This window comes from Delphinus delphis, chromosome 7, assembly GCF_949987515.2.
Source record: "Delphinus delphis chromosome 7, mDelDel1.2, whole genome shotgun sequence".
NCBI lineage: Eukaryota > Metazoa > Chordata > Mammalia > Artiodactyla > Delphinidae > Delphinus > Delphinus delphis.
This window is the reverse complement of record NC_082689.1, coordinates 34,288,695-34,306,782: the sequence shown is the minus strand read 5'-3', so window position 1 is coordinate 34,306,782 and position 18,088 is coordinate 34,288,695. Positions and strand designations below refer to the sequence as shown.

The window sequence follows — 18,088 nt, the reverse complement described above, 5'->3', positions numbered from 1 at the left end:
TTAAAAAATAAATTTATTTATTTATTTATTTTTGGCTGCGTTGGGTCTTCGTTGCTGTGCGTGGGCTTTCTCCAGTTGTGGCGAGCGGGGGCTACTCTTCCTTGTGGTGCATGGGCTTCTCATTGCAGTGGCTTCTCTTGTTGTGGAGCATGGGCTCTAGGTGCGTGGGCTTCATTAGTTGTGGCACGTGGGCTCAGTAGTTGTGGCTCGCGGGCTCTAGAGCACAGGCTGAGTAGTTGTGGCGCACGGGCTTAGTTGCTCCGCGGCATGTGGGATCTTCCCAGACCAGGGCTCAAACCCGTGTTCCCTGCGTTGGCAGGCGGATTCTTAACTACCATGCCACCAGGGAAGTCCCGAGGAGTGACTTCTTTTAAAAGGGAAAAAATATATGTGTTTCAGGGAATAATCCTCCCATCTTTTGATTTTTTTTAAAAGAAAGAGTCACTAGTGCTGCATGCAGATAGAGTAGCTGGGTAGTCCCAGCTCAGTCACTTCACCTTTCTGGCCTTTGGTGTTCTAAATGTCTTAGTAACACCTACTCTGCCTGCTTTAGACTAAAAAATTGTGCTCACTAATGAGATAAATGAGATGAAGTAGGGAGAACACTTTAAAACTGCATCGTGCTACAAACTACTGTATATAAAATAAACAACAAGGTCCTACCGTATAGCACAGGGAACTATATTCAATATCCTGTGATAAACCATAATGGAAAAGAATATTAAAAAGTATATATATATATATATATGAATCACTTTGCTGTACACCAGAAACTAACACAACATTGTAAACCAACTATACTTCAATAAAAAGAAAAAACAGTGGCTCTTGGATGATAGGAATGATAGCACAACAATATGAATGTACTTAATGCCACTGAAATGTACACTTAAATATGGTTAGAATGGTAAATTTTTTGTTATGTATATTTTATCATAATAAAAAAAATTTAATGGCTCTTGACATTTGTCCTTAGGGTTTGAGGTACTGAGAAATTGTTCCCAAGAAATGGTTCCTGGGGGTGGGCATAGAGTGTAGCTGGAACTTGGAGGACTTTCACCTTGACTATGCTCAGACCTCCAAGAAAATATTTGAAAAGCTAAGTTGATGACATGAATATTGCATCCCAGCCCAACAGTTACCTCAATTTCTTCCTTTCTAGATCAGTGGGATGGGTTCTTGTTTGCAGTAGAATCTTTTGTGGAAGTAGAGGGGGCAGGTTCCAGCACCCACCAAATTGCAGAATATACACTTCGGGTCAGTGATGTAAACTCTTCATCTACCTGCTCATGACTGTCTAGTCATCTCAATACCAAAACAAAAATCAAAGACTTCAAAGCCTAGCTGTTAAAAACTTCTAGAGAATTGGCCGAGTCTCTTCCCACATGGCCGGGAGGAGGTGAAATAGATGGATTGGAATGCAGTCTCCTTTCCCTCACCATTGCCTTCAGGATTCTAAGGTCAAGCCAAGGCCAGCTTGAGGAAGGGGGAGGAGGGGCCCAGTAGAATGCACGTACCAGACCACCCGGCCTGTGGGTCAGTTGTATACAACTTAATAGAGAAGCAACCAACAAAAGAGCATGCTTGTTCAGGGGATTTTTGTTTCACTGTCAGTATTTGTCCTTGATTTGTCCTTGACTAATGTCCTGTGGTTCAAGTCCAGATCAATGGGACTGGTGTGTTCCAGCCCGCTGAAAGGAGGTTTAGTCATTCTTGGCTTTCTTAGGGAAATGTACAGGTCCAAATCTGATTTCAGCAGATTAGTAGACATGAGCCTCTGGAGCAGGCCATCAGGTGGGAGCTGAGATTCAGGAGGGTGGAAACCTCTCGGCACTTAAGTCCAAACAGGCTGTCCTGGGCTTCCCTGGTGGCGCAGTGGTTGAGAGTCTGCTTGCCGATGCAGGGGACACGGGTTCGTGCACCGGTCCGGGAAGATCCCACATGCCGCGGAGCGACTGGGCCCGTGAGCCATGGCCTCTGAGCCTGCGCGTCCGGAGCCTGTGCTCCGCAGCGGGAGAGGCCCCAGCAGTGAGAGGCCCGCGTACTGAAAAAAAAAGAAAAAAAAAACCAAACAGGCTGTCCTCACCCTGCACTGGGCAGGGACCAGCTCCCTTATGTCCCGCTGAACTGCATTGCCTCCAGGTTTTCCAGCTTCCCCAGGACTAAAGACCAGGTACATTATTCATTTCCATGTAAATAATCAAGCAGACGTCTAGCTCAAGAAGGAGGCAAGAAACTGGTTAGAGCAAGTGAATTAATATTGATCCTAGAAGATCACAAAAGGAATTTAACCAACTTCAGGTTCGCAATTCACTTGTTGATTATTCATCTTCCTTTTTAAAAAGATCTAAGACTGGGAGAGCCTAGGATCAATACCTTACAAATGACACATCAAAGCCCTGAGACTCCCCCATTCCTCCTCAGTATGGCCCCCTGGATGCCTGCTGTGGGTCATCCATTTCTGCCAGGCTGGGGGCTGGGGGCTGGACGTAAACTCTCAAGTGAGACAATCTTGGCATCCTGTGTTGGCCGTGCAGTTGGTCAGCTGATTGACACTGAACTTAGTTTCCTCATCTGTACAATGTGACTAATAATTCGTAGCCATCTTACAGACACTGTGAGCTTATGTAACACCGTGGTAGTGAATATTTACTGAGAACTGTCAAAGGTCCAGACATTCCTTTAAGTGCTCAGTCTGTTTTGTCTCCTGTAATTCTGCTCAGGTAGGAATTCCAAAGCTGGGGCCTGAAGACTGGTATTTGTTTTAAACCTCCTCAGTTAACCCTCAGATCAGTCAAGTTGAGAACCATGGGTGTGTATTAATGTTCAGACACTGATTAACCTCTCAGGGTCTTAGGCACACAAAACTCACTCTGCCACTCACTAGCTGAAGGTACTTGTCCAAGTCTTTCGCCTCTCCAAACCTCAGTTTTGTCACTCAAATGGGAACATCCACTTCTGAGAATTGTTCAGAAGGTGAAATGAGCCAGTGTGGGTGGCTGTGCCTTGCACACATAATGTTTATTCAATATTAGCTGGTGTCATTAGGCGGACTCCTTTTTCATAGGTGACCTTGTGACCTCTGTGCATAGGTCATTATCTTAGTTTAAATTTACTGCTCTTCCACCCACATGGTTCATTTCAAATCCTAAATGCTGGGGAAGGGGAGATAGTGTGTTACGGTGGGAAAATCCTTGTTTTTGGTCCAACGGGACTGAGTTCGAATTTGGGTATTCATTTGAGCCTCTGTTTCCTCATCCATGACATGGGAGAACAATCCTCTACTTTGCTGGGGGAATTAGAGATAATTGATGTAAAGGTACAACATATAGGTATTGTATAATTTTTGGTGTTTTTGTTATAAAATGTACAAGGTGTAAAAACAAAAAGGCAGAAAACCTTTAAAAAAATTCAAACAGGAAACGGAGGCAGAGGGTGGGAAGGGGATGGAAGATGAAGAAAAGCTGGGGAGGTTTGGGGGCTCAGGGTCCTGGGGGACAGATCTCCGCATTACCACCACTCCAGGCTCGGCACTGGACGGGTACCGGTCACTAAGGCACAGCACTGGCCAGGGACTGTTACCCTTGCTTAGGGCTGGGCCAGACCCACATCCCCTTTTGTGCAGGATCTCCCCAAATCTCAGCAAGACATCTGCTTCGACCCAAGAAGAGCTCTTGCCAGATGATATGGGGGGCTGGTCCATGGCTTCAGTGCTGAGATTTGGGCCACAGAATAGAGGAATAATTCCTCTCCCCAGACCCCTTTCAAGGAGGAATGGCATTTTTACTTGCCACAGACAGTCTCAAATCTGTCTTTAAAAATTATAGGCCTTATATACACTAAATGTAGTGAGTATACAGCTTCCTGGTTTTTAGTTTGCATCGGTTCCTTTAAATAAGAAACATTTTCTGTTCGAGTGAATCACCTCTGTTTTCCAGTTTTCAAAGTCAATTTTATTCTCTAGTTCTCTCTGTTCAGGAATTTTCTTTCTCTCTTACTGAAGACCAGATTTTGCCCTTCTGCCGGAGGGCAATGGTTTCACAGGTTCTCTTTCTTTTATCTCGCGATGTTTCAAAGCCCTGCTGAATTCGTTAGTAAATTCTGAATGTGGAGAGGAGAGAAACAGGAAGTGAGTCTGCTGGGACAGGCAGAAAAGCCTGGTTGAGCGATCGAAAGTAAAAGAAAACTTCTTCCGGGAGGCCTTTCCAACCCCACCTCCTTCCTCCCCCTCCCCCTTGCCTCGTTACAAGGGATTTTTCTCCGGTTGTAAGAACCCGCCTCAGTAATTGGAACGTGTGAAGTTAGGCAGTCTAGGGGTCTTGGCATCGGGAGCTTGGTGACTGTGATGTTGCCAGGGTGGAGCAGGTGAGTGTCTGGTGCAGAAGTGGCTTCTGGATACCACGTTGCCCACTCAAGGGGCAGATCAGACCTGCGGAGTGGAGTCACCTCTGGATCCTGCTAGGGGCCCAGTTCTTGGACTGGGTTTCTCTCTGAACCACAACCACTGACTTTGCTACTTTTTAACTCAGGAATCTCCGGTTCCTCTGCTGCCTCAAATATAGACACACTGTCTCTCTCCTGCTGGATTACTTTGGAAATTCTACAAGACTTTATTTACCTACTTATGTTTAAATTATTTTCTGTTTGGCCTGGGGCAGAGGGTTAAGTTAATCACCCTGTCAGATCCCTATTCCCTGTAGCCCTTGGTCTCTAAGACTTACGGGCCCCTCTCCCCTGCCCTGTTCTAGGTACTTTCTTTGATTTCCCCACTCCCACCCTATCTCCTACCCTCCCAAAGACGACCCTCTAAATCTTTTGATACATATCCTTGAATTGTTCTGTATCTTTGCAAAATGTGTCCTTGTTTTGTGTGTGTACGCTACTTTTTAAACTGTGTGATCAGGAACAAGAAAGTAATTTCTCTGTACCTCTGTTTCCTCATCATTAAATGGGATTAACACTCCCTCATGAGGTGGCTGTGAAGATTTAAGTTGATAACAACAGCATGAGCCAATTAGGACAGTGACTGGCACTACTAAGTATCCAGTAAGTGTTAGCAATTATTATTACGTATTAGTATTATTTGTATTGTATTTTGCTTGTTCCGTTTCTGACTTTGTTTTTCAAGTAAGCACTGTATTTTAAGTTCTGTGTAATTTGCCAGGTCCCACTTTGTAACCACTACTTATTATTCCATGATGGACGGTCTCCCAATCCTATATAAGGACTATAGGAGAACTTGCCCACCAATCTTTAGCCTGATCCAGCTTGCAAACCTTTGCCATTCTGATAGGTACAAAGTAGGGAGCTCGTTGCTTTATTTTGGCACTTCCCAGCTTACTCATGAGTCTGAGCGTCATTCGTACACTTCGGCCATCTGAGTATCCCTGTCAAGGGACCCTGTGTCCATATCCATTGTCGTTCTCCAGGGTTTCTTTTCCTCGTTGATTTGCAGGAAACCTTTGTATGTTCTAGATATTGCTACTCCTGTGGCATATCCTGGGAACGGGCATGAAATATTCGGTCTCTGCCTTTGAGAAGCTCACAGCCTCGGACAGGAACCAGCCATAAAACAGCAGGATGAAAGCTGAGTGTATGCTCAGGAAGCCACAGGAAAGAGTCAGGGAGCACATCCTGGGCTAGGATTTAGCCATTAACAGGATTTCATTCTGTCACTGTGCTCTCACTCAGAGTTCTCGGGGCAGAGTCGAGGTAGCAAAGGGCACAATGGGACCACGGCACCCTTCCCTAGCCCTCTGCAGGTGGAGGGGCACTTTCAGACATCTCATTAATCCTCTCAGCCGTGAGCTCTGCCCTCTGAAAGCTAATATTCCATTTGGGGAAAGAAAAAAGGCAGTTTCAAAGAAGAGAGGTGTTTGATTTTTTTTTTTTTTCTCTCTCTAGTTTTATCATCAGAAAACATTTCAACTGACTGAGAGCAAAAAGACAGGGCTAATGTGTGCTTTGTTCTCCAGGGCCAGTCCATGGTGAGGGCCCCAGGATTTGTCTTTTTTGGTGAGCTTGACTGGGCCTTTTGGGAGGAAGGACTATGATTCTAGTGTTTTCTGGGCTGCTGAGGCTGGGGTCTTGTGGCCTCGGGGTCATGGAAGTGATCGCGTATGTGAGTGTAGATGGGGAAACCAAGAGAGTTTCTGTGAGGGTCGGCAGACCCTCTGAGAGCTGTGGTGAGGGCCCTGCAGTTTACAGATCCCAAGACCACTCAGGAGTGCTCAGTGAATATTACTGAATGAAACCATTAAAGTCTTCATAATGAGCCCCTAAAAATCTGTAAGTTCCTGCAATATGAAAAGAAAGGGTTCTTAGCTATCATCCAGTTCAAACTGGCTCCTGTTGGAGTGTGGTAAGGAGGCCCCGAAGAGAAACTGACCCGTCCAAAGTCACACGGCCCGAGCCAAAGCTCAGGTGGCCAGGGTCCCCTCCCGGCACCTGCCTCCTCTTCCACAGGCTCCCTCTTAGCGATCTAGACGGGGGTGCTGCCTGGAGGCCGGCCCACCTCACTAGTGACTCAGGAGTTTCGAAAACAGGAAGTAAGTGAGCTGTGCTGTAGGTTCTTCATTTGACTTCATTCTTTTCTTAGATGTGCCAGGAGAGAGAGGCCTGTGAAGCGGCTGCCGCTGTGAGGGTTCTGGGACTTGCCTCTGGTAAGGTTGGATGGGCTTTTAGAGAGGAAAGTTTTTGATTCTAGAATTTTCTAGGCTACTGAGGGTGGAATCTGGTGGCCTCGGGGCTCATGGGGTGATCCTTGTATATGAGTGTAGATGCGGAAACCAGGAGAGTTAGCAGTGCTTCCCAGGGCTGTAGTGAGGGCCCACGGGCCCCTCCAGCTTCGGTTGATGCATTCCTGATTTTGGGGGGGAATACTCCAAGTTCAGTTATCTGTACAGATGCCTCATCCTTATGCCGAGTTGTCAAAGAATAGAAACCAAAACTCAACTCTCAACAGTCTTTGCTGCTATAGTTTACCAATCTGCCGACACTCAGACCACCAGTATAAACACACACGTACACATAAACAGACACACACATAAACAGAAATAGTGCTAAGAACTCAATTATTTATTTATTTATTTATTTTTGAGAAATTAAAAGGGCACAGGACAGTACCAGGAATAATATAATGGCAAGCATCGACTGATAATCAGTACTTGTGGGGTTAAGCGTTTATAGGTGGAGTTATAAATTCCTTCAGTTTGGCTGGCTCTGAGTTTTGTCGTGATTTGAACACCTTTCCTGGGCTGTGTGATAGCCCTGGCTGGGACCCTGCAGCGGAGAGTGTTTGTGTGCAGGGGGGACACCTGGCAGGTTCTGGGGGAACCCCAATTGGGGGTGGTCATCCTCGACTGGAGGGAGTAGTCACCCTATTGCTTAGGGGTTTGGGCCTGAGAGCAGCTTTCCAGTACTCTCAAGCTTTGAACGAGGTAACGGATTTTTGTCTCAGAAGAGTAATGCAAATTTTGGGTTTATTTTCTCTAGCTTTGAGGTAGTTTTCCGTATCACCAAAAGAGCTAAGAGGTTGCTAGAATGTCGCTAGAAGGATTGTTTGTGATTAGATGAGATTTATTTGCAATTTAATTGTGGCACAAAAGGCAGTGCTTATTTGGGACTCTGGGATGAGGTGCTGAGGTCTAAATCCGGGCTCCAGCATGTACCGGCTTGGTTTGTAAGGTTCTGACCCTCTCTTTGCTTTTGTAGATTTGTTAAGAACTCTTGTTTCTGTGTTTTGGGGGTTTCTTTAGTCTTTTAAAATTTTAAGTAATTCATAATCTTTAAAAATATTTTGATTATGTGTCTTTCTTCATTAAATTCCTTCACTGGCTTCCAACTGGAATCAGAATAAATTCTAAATCCTTGCAGGGTCTGTCATTGAGACCCTTGAGTGAGATGCTCAAACCTGGGCCTGACGCCTCTCAATAGCTTATTTCTGAACTGATTTTTCACAATAGTAAAATGAGGATGATAATAGCAACTTCTTCAGAGGATTGCAGTAAGTGAGACAAGAAAAATATTTTTATGTTTATATGGTTATATGTTATAAACACATCATAATATAAAAATTTATATCAAAATACTTTGGGGCACACATTTATTATAAAAATATTAGATATACTTATATATCATAGAATACAAATATATTTATATTGATTTATCATTGTTATATAATTGGAAATAAAAGAAAAATTCTGGAGGGCTTTCCATTTCCACCCCTCTCTTCCACCTTGTATGCAATATAAACCAATATATTCAAATTTATCTTCAAATTTATATATTCAGCATATGTATATGTATATATGTGAACATGTGAATAAAATGGGAAAAAACCCACCAAATTTGACCCCAAAATTACTTCTAAGTTTTTCTAAGTGATTTTTATTTTTCTTTTAAAAGTTCTCTAAGGAATAAATGTTACTTTTACTATTTTAGGATGAGAAAAATACAACAATGAATATTCTCCTTAAAATATTACTCTAACAAAGTTTCTAGCTCATGAGCACATGCAGTTAAACCCAGGGCCCATAAAAAAAGAAGTGCCTCTTGGTCCCTGTTCCTATAGAGCCAGAACCTAGAGGTGGCCCGTTGTTAATGGTATAAAATCTAGAGCAGGTAACAGTGCTTCCCAGGCACTACGATCAAAGAGATGTGTGACCTAAACAGACAAAGACAATATTATACCACAATGTGTTCTGGGAAAAGCTGGGTCAGAAAAGAAGCCTTGCCAGCACTTTCCCTACTAAGTGTCCATTTTAATATGATGCAAAAATAATTTAGAAAGCATTGTCAGGCTATTGCAAAGATAATGAAACGAGTGAGGTGAACTGGCCATAGGGGACAGGAGCCCATCATGTTATATCCAAATTCACGTCATCCTGGCCTTGGATTGGAATTTTTTGTATACTGTCAGAAAATGCTATTGAATATGTAACAAAAGCCTTAAAAATCTTTATTCCTTTTGTCTCAGTAATCCTATCTCTAGGAAATTATTCTAATAAAATAATCGGAGGTATACATGGAGATTTGCATTTTAAGATCATCCTAAATGTAATCAGAGACTGGTTAGATAAATTCTTGCCCATTCATATGATTAGATGCCTTATAGATTTAAAAATCCATGCTGTAGAAGAAAAAATAAAGACATCAAGATGCACTTATAGTATTATCAGTGGAAAAGTCCACGTATACCTCAGAAATATGGTGTTTAAATATGAGGGAAAATATATATGCGTAAAATATTCGGTAGGAAGGACAGTAGGATTATTAGGCGTTTATCTTTGTTTTTTATTTTACTTTAATTTTTTAAAAGTTGAAGTATAGTTGATTTACAATGTTGTGTTAATTTCTGCTATACAGCAAAGTGATTCAGTAATACATATATACATTCTTTTTTTAATATTCTCTTCCATTATGGTTTGTCATAGGATATTGAATATAGGTCTCCATGCTATGCATAAACACTTACATCTGTTAACCCAACCTCTGACTACATCCCCGCCCCAACCCCCTCCCCCTCGGCAACCACAGGTCTGTTTCTGTTTCAGATAGATTCATTTATGTCATATTTTAGATTCCACATATAAGTGATATCGTATGGTATTTTTCGTCCTCTTTCTGACTTACTTCACTTAGTATGATAATCTCTAGTTGCATCCATGTTGCTGCAAATGGCGTTATTTCATTCTTTTTTATAGCTGAGTAATATTTCATTGTATATATGTACCACATCTTCTTTATCCATTTCTCTGTCAATGGATATTTAGGTTGCTTCCATGTCTTGGCTATTGTGAATAGTGCTGCTATGAACATAGGGGTGCAGGTATCTCTTTGGATTAGAGTTTTGTCTAGATATATGTCCAGGAGTGGGATTGCTGGATCATATGGTAATTCTATTTTTAGTTTTCTGAGGAACCTCCATACTGTTTTCCATAGTGACTTTACCAACTTACATTTCCACCAACAGTGTAGGAGGGTGCCCTTTTCTTCACACTCTTTCCAGCATTTGTTATTTGTAGAGTTTTTAATGATGGCCATTCTGATCAGTGTGAGGTGATACCTCACTGTAGTTTTTATTTGCATCTCTCTAATAATTAATGATGTTGAGCATCTTTTCAAATGTGACTATTGGCCATTTGTCTTTCTTCTTTGGAGAAACGTCTCTTTGGGTCTTCTGCCTATTTTTTGATTTGGTTGTTTTTTTGTTGTTGATTTTATGAGCTGTTTATATATTCTGGAAATTAAGCCCTTGTCAGTTGCATCATTTGCAAATATTTTCTCCCATTCTGTAGGTTGTCTTTTCATTTCGTTTTTGGTTTCCTTTGCTGTGCAAAAGCTTGTAAGTTTGATTAGGTTCCATTTGTTAATTTTTGTTTTTATTTCTATTGCCTTGGGAGACTGACCTAAGAAAATATTGGTATGATTTACATCAGAGAATGTTTTGATTAGGCATTTTATCTTTGGATGATAGAATTATAGGTAATTTTTATTCTCCTTTTTATCTTTCCTGTATTTTCTAAAAGGAATACAATAAGCATTGTTATCATTAGAAAGAAAATAATTGCAGAGGGGAAAAAAAGGAGATTCTGCTTTCATTTGATTCTTTGGTTGATTTTATTCTGTAAAATGATATTTTAGCAATGGTTAGAACTTACTGGAAGATTTAAGGACACTGGACCTAATGGTTTTAAACAGGGCTGGACCCAGTTCTGATCCTTTCCAGTTTCATATACTGGAATAAAAATAGTTATTTAAATAGAGATTTTAATTTAAGTACATGTATATTTAGGGTAATAAAATGGTAAAGATTTACACAGTGCAAAGAGTATAGAATGTAAAGCAAGTCTCTTCCTGTCCACCCCCCAGACTTCTAGCTCCTCTCCTCTCAGGCAACCACTGAAGCAGCTTCCTGTGTATTTTCTTCAAAGATCTGTGAATACAAAATCTAGGCACTTTATGAGTTTGGTATGTCTCTTTCCAGAATTTCCTTATCTTTTATTTTCTGCTTTAATATATATGTCTGTAATCACTGAAAATCTAATTATGTTGTTTGAGTTATTTCTAAAAAGTAGATGTATGATTTTGGTTATATTGCAACTTGCTATTTTCACTGTCATAATAACATATCTTGAATATCTATCCATCTTAATTTCAGAAGTTGGAGTGCATTTTCTTAACTGCTGCATAATATTCTGTAGGATGACTATGCTTTAGTTAATTTAGCCATTCCTTTATTGGAGGACATTTGGGATGTTTCTGGTTGTTCAGGTTTATATATCGGTCTGTGGTGAGACTCCATGTACAAACCCTGTTGAGCACGTGTGTGTCTATGGAGTGTGATTTAAGGAATGAACTTGCTAGTTTGTTCCCTTGAATGTCTAGAGGTTTTGTTTGTTGAACTTTGAACGTATGCTTTTAGGTGCAGCCCAAATATTTAAGGTATCTTTCCTATATAAAAGTATTTTCATGATAATTGATTGCTTTTGCAGTGAATAATCTAGGCTCTGCAGCCTTTGTGAATCCAGTGTAAAACAAGATGTATCTTTCTAAGACACTGTCCCTCCAGTTTCCTAATCAAGAAAACTTGTCTAAACAATAATGTCAGCTCTAGATTAAAAGGGAGAAAAAAAGTTTTGCCCATAATTCCAGTTCTAAGAAGGAAATAATCAGAGGTGTGCACAGGATATATGAAAACACCTCTCAGTGAAATATTATTTTTAATAGTAAAGGAACAGAAAATTGCTTAAAATGAATTTTGATATCTCCACATGCTGGAAATCAAGAAATATTAAAAATATGCCAAAGAAGAATATTTATGGTAAGGGTAAATGTTCATTCTAAATATTAAGTGGGTATAAAAAAAATACAGATGTACACGCTTGGATGTGCAACCTGATTCTAATTTTTATATAAATGTGTATTTGTGTGTATGTGATGTATGACAATGATAACCATGTTATAATTTATTGCATTTTCAATTTTTACTGGAAAAAAAACCACCCCAGTGTTCTGTAATCAGGATTGGGGGGAAGTAATCAGGATTGTTTTTTTAAAAAAAATACTGTTTTATTTTATTTTAATTAATTAATTATTTTTATTTTTTGCTGCATTGGGTCTTCGTTGCTGTGCATGGGCTTTCTCTAGTTGCAGCGAGTGAGGGCTACTCTTTGTTGCGGTGCGAGGGCTTCTCATTGTGGTGGCTCCTCTTGTTACAGAGCACGGGCTCTAGGTGCACGGGCTTCAGTAGTTGTGGCACGAGGGCTCAGTAGTTGTGGCTTATGGGCTCTAGAGTGCAGGTTCAGTAGTTGTGGTGCATGGGCTTAGTTGCTCTGCAGCATGTGATATCTTCCCGGACCAGGGCTCGAACCCGTGTCCCCTGTGTTGGCAGGCAGATTCTTAACTTCTGTGTCACCAGGGAAGTCCCAGGAAAGGTGTTTTTAAAAAGAAAAACTAAAAGCTTCAAAGTCTTTTGGGCCACTTTTAAAAAATATTAAAGTTTACCATAATGTTTGTATTTTAACATCAGAGATACAAAATACACAGGTCCTGGTTCACGCCATCACCCCTCAAGTGATAGTCAGGATTTGTGGTTTCATCCGAGAATGTCAGTGAATGCAGGGAGCTTAAAAATTTAGGAGACTTGGGGCTTCCCTGGTGGCGCAGTGGTTGAGAGTCCACATGCCGATGCAGGGGACACGGGTTCATGCCCCGGTCCGGGAGGATCCCACATGCCGTGAAGTGGCTGGGTCCGTGAGCCATGGCCACTGAGCCTGCGCGTCCGGAGCCTGTGCTCCATAACAGGAGAGGCCACAACAGTGAGAGGCCCGCGTACCGCAAAAAAAAAATTTTGGAGCCTTGTTTCAGGGAGGAAAGAGGTCCAAACAGGTTAAGGTTATTTGAGTAGAAAGTGCCCAGGGGCACAGAGTCTGTGGGAGCAAGCAAATGATGAAGCTGGACGAGAAGTTAAAGGTTTTCTAGTTCAGGGTTTGCAGATGGTAGCCCTGAAGTAAGGGAGCATCTGAGTAAGCCTTCAAGGAAGAGTTCTTCAACGTTGAAGAGGTGGAAAATCACTGCTTCCAGATGAATTTTCCAGGGAGGAAGTGGGAAAACCAGGAGGGTAAGAGAAGTGTTCAGGTCACATGCCCGGTGGTGTCCGGCCCCACAGCCAATGTCTTTCCTTCTTTCAGGTGAACTCGTCTTTGTTTGTTAGTTGCTGGTCGTTACTCTAAAAGCACGATAGGTGTTGTATACTCACAACACTTCAGGAGATATTGCTCTTTTGATCCCACCTTACCGAGGAGGAATCTCACCCTTGTAGGCTGTGAGCTGCCCAGGCCTGGGCCAGTGCCCCAGCTGGGTTCTGGTCCAAGTTCTTTCGGACCCCGCAGCCCCAGACTCTGAACCACCACACTGCCTGCCTCTCCGACAGTCAGCTGCAGGTGAGATTCCTGGCTTTGACAGTGGCCCTGTAGCCCGCCCTGGGGATCCAGGTCCCAGTTTCGTTCCTATGATGTACCCGATACAAACCCTGCTCCAAGGGCTCCTGTACCATGAACATGGGCCTATCAGAGCAGGGGAGGTGAGGGAGAAATTGGCCAAGGTGACTCAAGGGGCTCGAGAAACCCCAGACCTGGGGCTGCTTGTGTGAAGGTTGTCTGGGGTTTCCTGAAACACTGCCCTCTCTTTTTTTTTTTTTTTTTTTTTTTGCGGTACGCGGGCCTCTCACTGTTGTGGCCTCTCCCGTTATGGAGCACAGGCTCCGGATGCGCAGGCTCAGCGGCCATGGCTCACGGGCCCAGCCGCTCCGCGGCATGTGGGATCTTCGCAGACCGGGGCACGAACCCGTGTCCCCTGCATCCGCAGGCGGACTCTCAACCACTGCGCCACCAGGGAAGACCCCCTCTTTTTTTTTTACCTGCTCAAACATGTAAGTATGTGAAAATACCCCATAATCTGATTTAGAGACTGTTTGTGTTGAAAGGCTGACCGAGTTCTTTTGGTTCCGTTTCCAGTCTTGGGGTCTTGACCAGCTGTGGGTGCCTGTCCTGAGGCCCTTGGGGGAGAGCACTGCATCATGTCCTCCTGCCACCATTGTTTCCATTAGACCACATGACTTCTCCCACCTCCAACCCTTTCAATCTGTCCTCCACACTTTATTTTATTTTTTTAATTTAATTTTTATTTTATATTGGAGTAGTTTCTGGTGTGAAGCAAAGTGATTCAGTTATACATCTACATATGTCCCCCACACTTTAAATGTTAATCCCTAATTGGATGACGTCACGCTCATGTTTACAATCCTTTCTTGGTTTCCCATTATATCCAGGAGAGAGCCTGACCCCCTTGACCCATCATATGAGGCCCTTTATAACAGTTCCCGGCCACAGCTCCATCCCTTTGTCTCACCACTCCCTCTCCCAGACCCTTCATGGTTACTTTATTGAGCTCCCTTTGCCTGCCTGAACTGACTTGAACATTCTTGCCTCCAACTTTTGCATAAATTATTTCCTTCAAAAATTGTCCTTCACCATCTCCTCCCCAGAGGTGACTTCCCTCCAGGAAGCCCTTCTCCCAGGCTGAGTTAAGGCTCTTTCCTCTATATTTCTACTGTGCCCTGGTCACAGCTCTCTGACCACTGGCTAGTTTGTAAATCTACCTTCCAAAAACAGTAAGCTACTTGAGAGTGGGAACCTGTTTGTTCGTTTTCTTGCCTGTATCCACAGCATAATGTCTGGCATATAGTAGATGTAATAGCATTTGATGAAGGAACAAATCAGTAAGTGGTAGTTTTCTTCCTCATCTGAACATAACATTGTATTTTAACCTAGGTAACAACTACATTCTCCTAACGCTTGATCAGCATGAATTTCAACAGATGTCTGTATAATATTGGGGAACAGCTGGGCAGTGAAGACCTGGCTGCCCTCAAGTTCCTGAGCCTGGACTACATTCCACATAGGAAGCAGGAACCCATCAAGGATGCCTTGGTGCTATTCCAGAGGCTCCAGGAAAAGAGAATGTTGGAGGAAAGCAACCTGTCCTTCTTGAAGGAGCTGCTTTTCCGAATGAATAGACTGGATCTGCTCACCTACCTGGACACCAGTGTGGAGGAGATGGAGAGGGAGCTTCAGATGCCGGGCAGGGCCCAGATCTCTGCCTATAGGTGGGGAGAACCTCCATGGTGTGGAGCTGGGACGTGTGGGTTGAACGGGCACATCTTTATGGGCAGGGCTGATGCTGTTTGTAGGTTGTCAGTATGGTGTGACTTTGGAGCCTTTGGGAAGATGTCCCGCCACAGTCAGATTAAGAAATTTAGAGACTTTATGTAGAATTCAGAGAAAAATATGCTAAAACCATAAAATAAAATTTTCTTTCCAAGGTGAAACATTACCTATAGGTATGCCAAAATCCAAATAGACACTTTTTAAACGTTCTAACTCTCTCTCTCTCTGTTACGTATCTGTTATCTTGATGCCTCTGCCTCTGATGCCCATACCATGCACTTCTTTGCCTATTATTGAATAAAGCATCGCTACTTCCCACCTGAGACGCCCTCCCACCTACTTTTGGATGACTATGAAATTCTCAGTAGGGTTTTAGGCTTGTATTCCATACCTTAAGACTTTTGTTACCAAGTTCTTAAGTGAGCTGTGTGTTGCCAGTCATTCTGGATTGGCCAGGCCAGACCCCCGCAATGAGTGCTTTTTTTTTTTTTAGGGTATAAGATAACCATTTTTAATCTATGCCTGGCCATCTGGAAACCCCCATTGTAATAACCAACCATTGTAAGGTTAAACAGCTTCCACAGTTTTACTTCATAAGCCATCCTGTAACGCTCAATGACTGCTTAATCCCTGTGACCCCAGATGCTGTCAGAACAGCAGTGGCTCGGGCTGTCTGTCCTGCCAAAGGCTTAACACAGTAGAGAAGTTAATTCCTTATAGTTCTGGAGGCTAGAGGCTAAAATTGAGGTGTCAACAGGATTGATTCCTTTTTAGAGGCTCTGAGGGAGAATCTGTTTCATGATCCTCTCCTAGCTTCAGGTAGTTGCAGGCAGTCCTTGGTGTTCCTTGTCTTACGGATGCATCACTTCAATCTCTGCCTCTTTCTTCACCTTGTCTTCTCCGCTGTGTATCTGTGTCTTAATTTCTCTCTTCTTTTAAAGACACCAACCATTGGATTAGGGCCACCCTAATCTAGTATGATCTTATCTTGGCAAGATTACATCCACAAAGACCCTTTTCCCAAGTAAAGTCACTTTTACACGTTCCAAGTGGATGTGAATTTGGAAGGAGAGTGGGGAAGGATACTATTCAATACTGGGTAACTTTGGCTCAATAGAATTGTGAAGTCCTTGTAATGAATTTTTTTTCATTAAGGGATCAATTAATCATAAAAACAACAGCCCCATAATTAGGAAAGCTAGAGGGCCTCATCTTGTGTCCCCTGTCTTGGTCTTTTGAAGGTTGCACTCCTGCCATGTGAGCAAAGCCAAGGCAACTTCCAGTGCAGACAATGACGTGGGCCTCTCTGTTGGAGGGTTATGAGTGTCTAACAAGGGCAGGATCTGTCTGTTAAAATCTTCAACATGTTAACTTGGGAACAAAAGGGTCAGCACAAGTAAAATCTCCTGCTTGTTCATCATTGTTGAATATCAAGTAAGAAAAAAAAATGCTAGTGTGGCCACTTCCCATTTATAAGATATTTAAAATTTCAAATTATCATTGCTACCTATAAAATTAGTACCTTATAAACTATCCAGATTTATTTCTGGACAATGATGGTACAAGAAAGCCAGTAGGTTTCAGTAATGAGGAACGTAGAAGGGCAAAATACCTTGTGATAAAGTTAAAAGGGGAGGTAGCTTTTGATTGGACCCAATCTTGGTCAAACTGAGACAGTTTTAGAGAAATACTTCTAGGGTAGAGATTCCATGAGAAGAAGGATGAAGCAGGTGATAATACTGAGTAACTTCTGTTTCTACACTACAGTTGATCATTGAACAACATGGGGGTTAGGGATGTGGACCCTCTGCACAAAAATCCACTTATAACTTACAGTCGATCCTCCATATCTTAGGTTCCACATTTGTGGGTTCGACCAACCGCAGACTGTGTAGTACTGTATTATGTATTTATTTATTTTTGCGGTACGCGGGCCTCTCACTGTTGTGGCCTCTCCCATTGTGGAGCACAGGCTCCGGACGCGCAGGCTTAGTGGCCATGGCTCACGGACCCAGCCACTCCGCAGCATGTGGGATCTTCCCGGATTGGGGCACGAACCCGTGTCCCCTGCATCGGCAGGTGGACTCTCAACCACTGCGCCACCAGGGAAGCCCTGTATTACGTATTTATTGAAAAAAATCTGTACATAAGTGGACCCGCGCACTTCAAACCTGTGTTGCTCAAGGGTCAACCATGTTTTTATTTTTAGAATTTTAATTTTCTAATTTACTTTTGAAGTTAACATGTTTTTGTATTAAAGTTATTTTCCTTTGCACCATCATAGTAAAAGGTTTGCCGACTTATAAAACTTTCCTTTGTTCATTCAACAAGCATATCGCAAGAGCCTATCATAATTTAGGAAATAATAATGCCTGTCATGTTTGAACACTTAGTGTGTTGCCAAAGGTTGGTTTAAGTGCTTCAGGTAAACTTATTCATGTAATCCTCAACACCTCCCAGAGGGGTAAATAGAGTATTATCTACAATCTACAGATGAGGGGGAAAGATTGTGTAACATGTCTAAAGCCACACAGCTCATGGATGGTGGATCCAAGGTTCCAACACCAGGAGTCTGGGTCCCCTGCACTTAAGCACTATATCTCATGACCCTCTAGGCTTATGGAAACCAAAAGGGCACTGATCCCATTCTCAGGGAACTTGGACAGCTTCATAAACAGACAGTTATGTGTGTTACTCTTCTGGCGATGCACAGGCAGGTACAGCGGGGTGAATACAGCCTTGAGGACAGTCAGGCAGTGCTTGAGCTGTTAGTGGATGAGTGGTTGTCTGCAGACGGACAAGGGGATAGGGGTGGGAGGAGGCCCAGCATAACAGGGTGAGGGGCAGGGCAGCTGGGT

At 42.8% G+C, this 18,088-nt stretch overlaps 1 protein-coding gene across 8 annotated transcripts in view; it reads left to right on the top strand.

Annotated features, from left to right (window-relative positions):
- Nucleotides 1-4,176: 4,176 nt before the first annotated feature.
- Nucleotides 4,177-18,088, top strand: part of CASP8 (caspase 8) — a 28,920-nt gene continuing 15,008 nt past the window's right edge. The window contains exons 1-5 of one of the 8 annotated variants that reach the window (XM_060016311.1): nucleotides 4,177-4,365; nucleotides 5,976-6,015; nucleotides 6,599-6,662; nucleotides 13,194-13,445; nucleotides 14,835-15,169. In XM_060016311.1, coding sequence (XP_059872294.1) covers nucleotides 14,868-15,169 — 302 coding nt within the window. In that variant the 5' untranslated portion in view covers nucleotides 4,177-4,365; nucleotides 5,976-6,015; nucleotides 6,599-6,662; nucleotides 13,194-13,445; nucleotides 14,835-14,867. Of the gene's footprint in view, nucleotides 4,366-5,975; nucleotides 6,016-6,598; nucleotides 6,663-13,193; nucleotides 13,446-13,744; nucleotides 13,934-14,834; nucleotides 15,170-18,088 lie in introns of those variants that run through there. The other 7 variants (XM_060016314.1, XM_060016312.1, XM_060016318.1 and 4 more) reach the window with 7 other exon arrangements.